At 53.5% G+C, this 11199-nt stretch overlaps 1 protein-coding gene across 1 annotated transcript in view; it reads left to right on the top strand.

The window, feature by feature from the left end:
* Positions 1-11199, top strand: part of HMCN2 (hemicentin 2) — a 178088-nt gene that overhangs the window by 144161 nt on the left and 22728 nt on the right. The window contains exons 76-83 of the mRNA XM_011931437.1: positions 1310-1417; positions 1708-1842; positions 2247-2381; positions 3332-3522; positions 4456-4669; positions 6109-6243; positions 7280-7470; positions 9097-9178. Of these exons, the coding sequence (XP_011786827.1) occupies positions 1310-1417; positions 1708-1842; positions 2247-2381; positions 3332-3522; positions 4456-4669; positions 6109-6243; positions 7280-7470; positions 9097-9178 (1191 nt within the window). The remainder of the gene's footprint in view (positions 1-1309; positions 1418-1707; positions 1843-2246; positions 2382-3331; positions 3523-4455; positions 4670-6108; positions 6244-7279; positions 7471-9096; positions 9179-11199) is intronic.

Genomic DNA, 11199 nt, shown 5'->3' with positions numbered 1-11199 from the left:
CACCACGCCTGGCTAATTTTTTGTATTTTTAGTAGAGACGGGGTTTCACCATGTTAGCCAGGATGGTCTCGATCTCCTGACCTCGTGATCTGCGTGCATCGGCCTCCCAAAGTGCTGGGATTACAGGCGTGAGCCACGGCACCTGGCCTAACATGGTGATTTTTTAAATGTCTTTGCTTGTCAAAATAAAACGTTGGAAGCTTTATGGAGAGTCTCCAAATTTATTTGTTAGTTGGTTAGTGAAATCCTAAAGTCTAGGAACCACTGGCCAGACCTGTGATTTTCAAACTCTTCTGAAGCAATAGAACTTCCTTCCAGGCCGGGCACAGGGACTCGTGCCTGTAATTCCAGCACTTTGGGAGGCTGAGGCAGGAGGACTATTTGTAGCCAGGAGTTTGAGACCAGCCTGGGCAACACAGCAAGACCCCATCTCTACAAACACATTTTAAAAAATTAGCCGGGTGTGGTGGTGCGTGCCTGTGGTCCTAGCTGCTTGGGAGGCTGAGGTGGGAGGATTGCTTGAGCGTAGAAGTTCAAGGATGCAGTGAGCTATGATTGCACCAGTGTACTGCAGCCTGGGCAACGGAGTGAGACCCTGTCTCAAAACAAAATACAAAACAAAAACTTCTTTCCAATAAGTATAAGTGGTAACAACAAAGTTCAACAAGTAAAACAAACCACAGTTCTGGTTCCAGCTGGGACTGGGGCAGGCTGCGGGTGGGCCAGAGTGCTGTGGGCCTTGCTCCCTTCCCCCACCCAGCAGGCCCGCAGGGTTCCACGGAGCACAATTTACAACCCTCGTCACTTGACTGCCCAGGTGCAGCCTGCGGTCTGGGAAGGTTAAAATGGTGTTCACTGAGTAACCAAGGCTAAGGTCGGGATGATAAAGGGAGGAGAGGAGGCAGTAATCCTGGGAGGCTTCCTAGAGGAGGTGAGTTTTTAGCAGAGCAAGGTGAGGATAGCAGGGTGTGGAATTGTGAGCGGGGGATTATAGGCAGGGGAGTGGCAGATCCTGGAACTTCACAGCCAAAAGGGTCTAGAGACCATCTTGTCTGATTATTCATTATGCACACGGGGAAACTGAGGTCCAGAGAGTGGAGGGAACTCGCCCATGTCTCTGCTTTGAGCAGGGCACAGAGGCAAACCTAGACGCCAGTTTCCCGTGTAGTCACATCCCCAAGACTGTTTTAAATGGGCAAAGGAGGCAGGTTGAGTGACCAGAGACAGAATGGGATTGTGTAGGAAGCCCTACCACCTCCATCCCTGGGGACCTCTGTCCTGACCCCCTCACCCTGATTCCCACCCGCAGGTGCCCTGGAGATCAGGCAGGCCCTCCCCATCCACGCGGGCCGCTACACCTGCTCAGCCCGCAACTCTGCCGGCGTCGCCCACAAGCACGTCTTCCTCACCGTGCAAGGTAAGAGACTATGGTCCAGACCCCAGAGTTCCTAGGGCCAGGGGAGCCTGTGGAGAGGCAGAGGCAGGTGGGGCTCAGGATGGAGATGAGGTCTCAGAGGCCCAGACGTGTCTCTCATGGGATTCTTTGGGAGGAAAAGAATCAGTCATGGTGTCCTTTTTGCTGTGGCCGATATTTCTAGAACCCCTGTCCTCCTTAGAGGCCTCTCTCTCTGATGCTCCAAGGCCCCCTGGTTGGAGGAGCTGTGTTATGGACATTCTCAGGGCCCTCTGCACCCCTGTCCTTTGTAGCCTCCCCGGTGGTGAAGCCACTGCCCAGCGTGGTTCAGGCAGTGGCAGAGGAGGAGGTGCTGCTGCCCTGCGAGGCCTCAGGCATCCCCTGGCCAACCATCACCTGGCAGAAGGAAGGGTTCAACGTCCCTGCGGGTGAGGGCCCCTGGCAGCCAGCCTGGGAAGGGAAGAGAAGAGTGTGGGCCTGGGGGTTCCTGTTTCCTGCCCTGGGAGACCCCGCAGACCTGCTGAGAGGTCCTGGAAAGCCCTTGGCCTGCCCAGACATGCCCCCACCCTTGCTCTGGCCTCCCCCTCCCCACCCCTTCTCCTGTCACCACGGCCTGAGATGTCATCCAAGCACTCGGTGGCTGAGTTGGGAGGTCGGGAGCAGGCAACTGGGTTGGGCTCGGGGTCAGGCTTCTTGGCTCCTTCTGTCCCTTGGTCACTCTGTGACCCCAGCAAGTCATTTGCTGCCTGTGAGACGGAATAGCCCAATCTACTCACCTCGGGGGTCCCCCACCCCAGCTCCCTGGCCCCTGATTTTCTTCTTCCTCATTCAGGAGTGAGTACCCAGGTCCTGCCGGGCGGACAGCTGCGGATTGCCCATGCCAGCCCAGAGGATGCTGGAAACTATCTCTGCATCGCCAAGAACAGTGCAGGCAGCGCCATGGGGAAGACACGGCTGGTGGTGCAAGGTGAGTGTGAGGACGGGGCCGAGGTGGGCCCTGGCAACTGAGGGGCTTTGAGGCTCCTGCAGGCTTCTCCCTTCCCCGCCTGGCAGGGCACACTGCTTATAGTTCTAGAAGAAATTAAGGGGAACATCTCTCATTGTGCACCTGAGTTCTGGATTCAGACATAAACTCCCATCCCCTCTGCCTTCTCTCTGGGCCTATGGAACATGAGTCCAGCATCCCTCATTCATTCCGGTTTCCAGTAGCTGTAGCCTCTCTGGCCCTGCTCTGGCACACACACAATTGCATGTACCCTTCCCTTAGTTTGATTAATCATTGGCTTCAAAGGTGGCATCATTGGCCAAAAATCTGCAAAGTCTGCTGGGTATGTTCAGTATGGGCTGGTCGTGTCTTGGCCCCAGTGGCCTGCTTTGTGGTATCTCAGTGGCTGTCCCCACCCGCAGCTGTGTAGGGCTAGAGTCGGACTCTGGCTGTGAACTCAGAGGGGCTCCTAGCTCCAGGCTTCTCCACGCCTCCTTGTCCAGCGTGCTCCTCTCCCCTCGGATCTGGAGCATCGCTGGTCACCAGACAGGCCAGACTCCAAGCCAGTGACCCTCACTCTGCCCAGCATAGCTCCTCTGCAGGGATGCTCTGTGATGGCTGCCGTGCTTTTGTCTGTGGAGTTTGTGCCCAAGACCTCTGTCCTGTGGCTTTAGTCATCTGTGTGCGTGTGTGTGTGCACGTGTGTGTGTACATGTGTGCACAGGTGCAATGGAATCACCGTCACAGCTACACTAAACTCAGGGAGTCCCCACATCATCCTGAGCACGGGCAATGGCCTTTGACTAGGGAGTTGGAGGGGGCAGCTGATGACCAGGGAGGGCTGATGGGCTGGGCCAAAGGCCAGGGGCCCTGGGATGGGGTCAGCCGCCTCCCCCAGCCTCAGTTCCAAGTGGGCCTCCTTCTGCCCACAGTCCCACCGGTGATCGAGAATGGCCTCCCAGACCTGTCTACCACCGAAGGCTCCCACGCATTCTTGCCTTGCAAGGCCAGGGGCAGTCCTGAGCCCAACATCACCTGGGACAAAGATGGCCAGCCTGTGTCAGGCGCCGAGGGGAAGTTCACCGTTCAGCCTTCCGGGGAGTTGCTGGTGAAGAACTTGGAGGTGAGGCACGCCCCGAGGGGCACAGCAGGGAATAATGGCTGAGACCCCTGTTTGTCATGCTCTGCGCTGACCACAGTGCAGCCTTTGACCCTGGGAGCCTGGGGAAATCAGTGTTACCATGCCGGGTACAGACGGCCAGAACTAAGGCTCGAAGTGTACCTAGTTGTCCACCATTGCCAAGAGGCAGAACCCAAATTTGAACCTAGACCTCAGCAGCCAGCTCCTGGGGAAGGGAGGGAACTTGGACTGGGGCTCACGGAACTTGAACTGGGGCTCAGGGAACTTGGACTGGGGCTTAGGGAACTCGGACTGCCGAAAGTCTACCCAGTTGTTCTCAACCATGCATTGGCATTAACCGTCCTCTGGGTTTTGGGGAGTGTTGAGCCGGGAGTATGGGTGGGACGCCCGACCCCGACCCCCTTCCCCTCAGCACTCATCAGATTCTGCAATTTTGTGATGTGACCCTCTCCAGATGGGCTCAGTGGACACACGTAAACGGGTCAGGGGCATTGGACCCAGCTACCTGGGGAGCCTGGTGGAGCAGTGGCGAGCGCACCAGCCCTGCTTGAATGCACCACAAAACTCCTCCTCTTGGAGCCCCTGCTGGGCTCTCTATCAGGGCACCAAAAGCAAGGCCTGCAGTGCAGGTCAAGTTCTGAGCACAGGGCAGCACACAGTAGGTGTTTGGTAAACAGTAGCTATTGTGATCATGCAGTCAGCGCTGGGGTTATGAAGCAGCAGAGCGTGTGAACGCTACGGGGCAGGGCAAGGGTGCGGTGGTGTGGCTGACCTGTTTGCTAGCTGTGTGACCTTGGGCAAGTCACTTCCCCTCTCTGGGCTGGATGCTTCATGAGAACCTTCAAGGGTTAGGGGCATCCCGACCTATGCCGAGGTGGGGGAAGTTCTCCAGCCAACCCCTTTCTTTGCCCACAGGGCCGGGACGCAGGCACCTATACCTGTACCGCTGAGAATGCCGTGGGCCGGGCCCGCCGCCGCGTGCACCTCACCATCCTGGCACTACCTGTGTTCACCACCCTGCCTGGGGACCGCAGCCTGCGCCTTGGGGACAGGCTGTGGCTTCGCTGTGCAGCCCGGGGCAGCCCCACCCCTCGCATTGGCTGGACTGTCAACGACCGGCCAGTCACAGGTCTGGGTCTGCTGGGCGTGGGTGGGACAGAGAACCAGGACCCCGGGAGGTCAAGAAGGGAGGGCAGGTGGGGAGACACAGCCTAGTGGAGAGGAAGAGGTTGTCAGTCAGCCCTGTTGGTTCTGGGTCTTCCAATGTGGCCCTGTGTAGGCGGACAGGGCAAACCCAGCTGTGGCCGTACGTGACAAGCTGTGGCCATATGTGACAAACCATATATCAGAGCTGGCAAGAGGCCACCTGAGAAGACTCAACCTAGACACCTCAGAGCCAGGAGGGGGAGGCCTGTGTTCTAGCCCAGAGCTACTGCTCCCATTGTGGGACCCTCAGCAAACCCCTTTTGCTGGGGGGCTGTGGGAGCTCTGTCCTCCTACTGGAAACCCAGGTGATGTCTAGGGAGACACAGGGCCTGTGGAATACCTGCTGGGTACTCAGTGTCTGCTGAGTTGATAAATTGCTAAGTCCCCTCCACTGCAAAATGATACTTCTCCTATATTAGGATATGACATCACACATTCCTAACTCTGAGTCCTCAGGTGTGGAATACCCGTGCACACCTGTGGTGAAGGCTTTGCTGGTCCCCACCACTTCCTGGGGAGTGACCTTGGGCAAGTATAATAGTTCGGCCTCTCTGAGCTCCGCTCTCCATCTGTCAAATGGACATAACCAGGGGTCCTGAGGACAGAATGACAGTGGAGGGGCCGTGCTCAGCACAGGCCTGGCCTGGAGTAGATGCCTACTTGATGGTGATGCTTGTCCATATTCCTCTCCTAGAGGCAATGGCCAACCCCAGAGGAAAAGTCCATTGTTAGAATCCTTCTCTCGGCTGGGCGCGGTGGCTCATGCCTGTAATCCCAGCACTTTGGGGGGCCAAGGTGGGCGGATCACCTGAGGTCAGGAGTTCGAGACCAGACTGGCCAACATGGTGAAACCCCGTCTCTACTAAAAATACAACATTAGCTGGGCGTGGTGGCACATGCCTGTAATCCCAGCTACTTGGGAGGCTGAGGCAGGAGAATTGGTTGAACCTGGGAGGTGGAGATTGCAGTGAGCTGAGATCGTGCCATTGCACTCCAGCCTGGGCAATAAGAGTGAAACTGTCTCAAAAAAAGAAAAGGAATCCTTCTCTCTAGAAATCATAGCAGTGTTTCAGTAAGTGCCCTGTGCTAAGAGGCCCCCAAAGACCTGCCCTTGACCGTTTATCAAACCCACAGTGTGCACTGGAAAATGGTAGAAGGCGGGTTCATTAACTGCAGCCTCCAATGTGGCCTGTGCCTCCCCAAGAACGGATCTGGCTTGATTAGCCTTCACCCAGGACTCCCATCTGTTTCTGCGTTTTTATTAAGTTCCTGCAGGTACCCACGCACCAGGGAAGTGTTGAGGGCAGGAGTCCCCTGCACCTGACTCAGAGTCCCCCTCGGGCTTCTCTTTCTCCACCACAGAAGGGGTGTCTGAGCAGGATGGAGGCAGCACGCTGCAGCGGGCCTCTGTCTCCAGAGAAGACAGCGGGACCTATGTCTGCTGGGCGGAGAACAGAGTGGGCCGCACGCAGGCCGTCAGCTTCGTCCACGTGAAGGGTAGGGCGCATTCCTCAGGTGGCTTCTCTCTCAAGACCTCCAGTCTACTGGGACCCAATCTATTGGTTTCCTGAGAACCTGGCCTCCTGTCCTCTGAACTAGTGGCTCCCCACCCTGACTGCACGTTAGAATCCCCTGGGGGACTTGAAATTCCAAAGCCCAGGTTCTACCTCCAACTCTGTAAACCAGCCTCTCTGGGGTGAGGCCTAAGCATCAGTATTTTTGACACTCCCAAGACGACCCTGGCTGCAGGTAGAATGGGAATCTGACCAATTGCCCTACAGCACTACCTGCAGCTGGATGGTGCCAGGGTAGAAGGAGAGCATGGGGGCCAGGGCATCCTGGCAGAAAAATGCCAGAAGCTTGCCAGCCAGCCGGTTGTCCCCTATGACCTACTCATCTACCAAGAGTAGCACAGGAGCCCTCGGTGATGCCATGACTTAGTTTGCATAACTTCGGGAAGGGTGGGGCCGGATGGAGGGAATCAGCAGCCCCAGGCACCAAAAGAGAACTGCAGCTTTTGATAGATCCAACCTCAGGAAACCAGGAAGGATATAAGCCAGTCCAGAGCCTCCAAGAGTGTTTTGAGATTAGCATGAATCTCATAGTGTTGCTTTGTACAACAGAGGTGTCTAGGGTTCTTGTTTTTTTATAGTTACTGATTTCCAAAGTACCTAGCAGGTACTCCACTGCTAGTGTCATCCATCTGTGAGAGAGAGTGTATGACACACGTAGCACTGCGTCCCTGCCTGTGCCCGTCTCAGGCATCACTAATCAATCACAGCACTGTTCTCATTCAGCTTCAAATGCTTCTCAGCACAGTTCCTGGAAACCACTGCCAGTCTTTGTGACTTGACCCATGACATGGTCACTGTTTGCTGTCCCTGATGCACTGACTACACACAACCATGCTGGGCTAGGAGGAGCCTCTGGAGGCCCCTGGAGGCAGGAGTTGGGCAGACCTTTGGGGTTTATGGGAGGTTGAGCCTGTAGGGAGCCTCTTTTCTGACAGCTTGCTCCATGTCACCCCATGCAGAGGCTCCTGTCCTACAAGGGGAGGCTTTCTCCTACCTGGTGGAACCTGTAGGAGGCAGCATTCAGCTAGACTGTGTGGCGCGTGGAGACCCAGTGCCAGCTATCCGCTGGATCAAAGATGACCTTCCACTGCGGGGCAGCCGCCTCCGGCACCAGCTGCAGAATGGCTCACTGACCATCCGCAGGACTGAGGCAAGTCGGGGCCTGGCACCTTGGGTGAGGCCACCAAGGACAACTCTATGCTTTTTCTGATTGCTCAAGAGGGTTCTTCATGTTGCCCCTCCTGCTTCTGCAGTCTACGAACCACCTCCCTGCCCATTCCCCAGACATCCTCCCACTACCACCAATATTGACCTCCGGCCACTGGGCTTTTCTGTTCCTTGGTCATCCACCCATTCAATGGAGCAAATTCGTTCTACCTCATAGGATTGTAATTAGAAGTCAGTGAGATGTCTCATATGCATTATTTAAGAGTGATCTGTGGGTAATGCTCCCAAAATGTTGTTATTAACAAACTCGGGGGTCAGGGTAGGCAGGTAATAGTGCTCCCTATTTGCAGACTAAGACACTGAAGTTCAGAGAAGCCCACAACCAATAAGTGCAGGAGGCAGGGCCCCCACCCCCAGGTCTCCTGCCTCAGGCTCCGTGCTGTTTCCAAAGCCTTGGGCCCTGGGGCAGCCCCCTTAACTTCCATTTTGTGCCTCAAGTTCTGGTGATTGTGCAGAAATCCCCAAGTCAGTCCTGACTCAAGTTCATCTTAGGGGCCTTGATCTTACCCATTTGGGAGCCTTTCTCTGGGTAGTAATAATAATAGAACTAGTAATAAGAGTAGTGGTAAGAGTAGTGGTAATAATGACTCCTGTTGCCCAGGTACTAACTGTGGGCCAGGCACGGGGCCTCGCACTTAGCAAGCATTGTTCTATTTAATGCTTATAAGATCCTAGCAGTTATCATTCCCATTTTACAGAAGGGGAAACTGAGGCTCCAGAAGCATGAAAATGACCTAAGTAATGGGTTCAGGGCAGTAAGCAGTGGGGTTGGGATTCAGTCCCACATTGGTCTGACCTCCAAACCTACACTCTTAACTTTGTGCCATGCAGTCCCCCCCGAGTCCTTTGGGTGTGGCCCACTAGATACCATCTTCTGGGAGTGAATGGTGGCCTCAGACTGCCCCAGCGCCATCTCACGGTGGTGCTGCCGCTCAGAAGTGATGTGAGCCAGCGTGCCACCTGAGTTCCATCACATATCCGTGGGCCACCTATTAGGGCAACACTGCAAACCGTCTCCCTTCTGGAAGACTCACTTTGCACACTGGCACAATAAATGCCCCGAGAGGTCCTGCCATCCTGTTTGTACAACAGAGGTGTCTAATGTTCTTGTTTTCCTATAGTTAATTGATTTCCGAAGTACCATCACATGTCATCTAACTCAGTGTCTCCCAAACTTACTTCACCATGGAACCCTTTTTTCCAAGGAGTCTCAAATAATGTGCCATGGGACAGTCAGATTTGAATGTACACAGTTTGGAAGAGGTGGATCTACACCATGCTTTTCCAGCAAGTTGTTCCACCTAGGGCAACAAGGACCTTAGTCACAGCCCCTCATTTTCGGGTGTGAAAAGGGGCTGGATTCTCTTTGCATGTCTGCTGACAAGTGGTCACAGAGGCCCTTCCGATGCTCCGTGGGGGATCAGCTGTCCCTGGCTGGTTCACAGCCTAAGCCCCTTGCTGGCTGGCTGGCCTCAGTCCCCTGCCCAACTGTCTGAGCTGCTCGTCTTCTTCTCTGACCACCGCGCCCCCTCTCCTGTGCCCATTGCAGAGGGACGATGCGGGACAGTACCAGTGCCTGGCAGAGAACGAGATGGGCATGGCAAAGAAAGTAGTGATCCTCGTCCTGCAGAGTGAGTCTCGGCCTCAGCAGAGTGGGGACGTGGGGAGTGCGCTTGGGGACAGCGGTGGGGTGAGTCGCCTAGAGGGCAGACAGGCAGGGCTGAGACTTGGAATTCTTTCATTAATGCTTACTCGGAACACACATTGAATCCTATCAAATGTTTCCCAAATGTGGGGTGAGTGAGACTCAGGACTGAGCTAAAGAAAACCTGGGAACGTGGGCCCAGGGGGAGCTGGGCATTTAAAACTCAGACCAGCCGTCAAGATCACCGCAACGGCTCTCGCAGGTGCCAAGCAGCTCGTAGTTTACCAGGTGCTGTTTGAGCCTCAGAATAACACTGTGAAGTCGTCTCAATAGGGATTCTGTAGAAAATGTTTTATTGAAGATGAATACCTGTGGAGAAGAGCGAGGGTCCTAAGTGCAGAGCTCAGTGAATTTTTACAATGTGAACCCACCCAGTTAACCAGCAGCCAGATCAAAGAAATAGGATAGCGCCGGCTCCCATCCTCCAGCATGCTCACCTCTGTTCACTGCCCCCTGCCCAATAATTATTGTCCCGGATTCTGCCCCTTTAAAAAAAAAAAAAGAAAGAAAGAAAGAAACTTTATTGAGTTATGATTTGCATACCATAAAATTCACCCATTCATTCAATGCAATATTATTTAACTTTAAAAAGGAAGGAAATTCTAGGGCTGGGCTCGGTGACTCACATCTGTAATCCCAGCACTTTGGGAGGCCGAGGCAGGTGGATCACCTGGAGTCTGGAATTCGAGAACAGCCTTTCCAACATAGTGAAACTCTGTCTCTACTAAAAATACAAAAATTAGCTGGACATGGTGGCGCGCCTGTACTCCCAGTTATTCAGGAAGCTGAGGCAGGAGAATCACTTGAACCCAGGAGGCAGAGGTTGCAGTGAGCCAAGATTGTGCCACCATACTCCAGCCTGGGTGACAGGCAATACTCAGTCTCAAAAAGAAAAGGAACAAAAGGAATGAAATTCTGACCCAGGCTACAACATAGATGAACCTTGAGGTCGTTATGCGAAGTGGAAAAAGCCAGTCACAGAGAAAGAAACACTATATGATTCTGTCTCTATGAGGGGCCTAGAGTGGTCAAAAGCATAGAGACCCAAAATAGTATGGAGCTTGCCAGGGGCTGCGGCGGGGGAAGAAGGGGGAGTTAGTGTTTAATGAGTCCAGAGTTTCAGTTTAGCCAGAGGAAAAAGTTCTGGAGATTGTACAACAATGTCAAATACTCAACACTACTGAACTGGACCTTACAAGTGGTTCAATGATAAATTTTATGTAATGTATTTTTTACCACAGTTATTGTTACTAATATTTTTTGAGACAGGGTCTGACTCTGTTGCTCAGACCAGAGTGCAATGGCACCATCTCTGCTCACTGCAACCTCCGCCTCCCGGGTTCAAGCAATTCTCCTGTCTCAGCCTCCTGAGTATCTGGGATTATAGATGCCCGCCACCACGCCTGGCTAATTTTTGTATTTTTAGTAGAAACGGGGTTTCACCATGTTGGCCAGGCTGGTCTTGAACTTCTGACCTCAGGTGATCCACCTGCCTTGGCCTCCGAACGTGCTGGGATTACAGGAGTGAGCCACTGCACCCAGCGCTTGTGAGCATTCTTAAATGGAGTTGTTTATCTTACTAGTGATTTTCTACAGTTCTTTACATACCATGTGATATAGCCCTTTATCAGATACATGATTTGCAAATATTTCTCCCAGTCTGTGGCTTGTCTTTGCATTTTCTTAATGGTGCCTTTGAAGAGCAAAAGTGTTAAAATTTGGTGAAGTCCAAATTCATCCATTTCATATTTTTTGAATCATGTATTTGGTGTTATACCTTTTAAAAATCTTTGCCTAACCTAAGGTCATCTTTTTCTTTTCTTTTCCTTTCCCTTCCCTTCCCTCCCCTCCCCTCCCCTCCCCTTCCCTTCCTCCTTCCTTCCTTCCTTCCTTTCTTTTCCTTCTTTCTTTCTCTTTCTTTCTCTTTCTTTCTTTCTTTCTTTCTTT

This window comes from Colobus angolensis, unplaced genomic scaffold (assembly GCF_000951035.1).
Source record: "Colobus angolensis palliatus isolate OR3802 unplaced genomic scaffold, Cang.pa_1.0 Scaffold9, whole genome shotgun sequence".
Classification (NCBI taxonomy): Eukaryota; Metazoa; Chordata; class Mammalia; order Primates; family Cercopithecidae; genus Colobus; species Colobus angolensis.
Note: the sequence above shows the minus strand (reverse complement) of the source record. Positions and strands in the feature narration are given on the sequence as shown.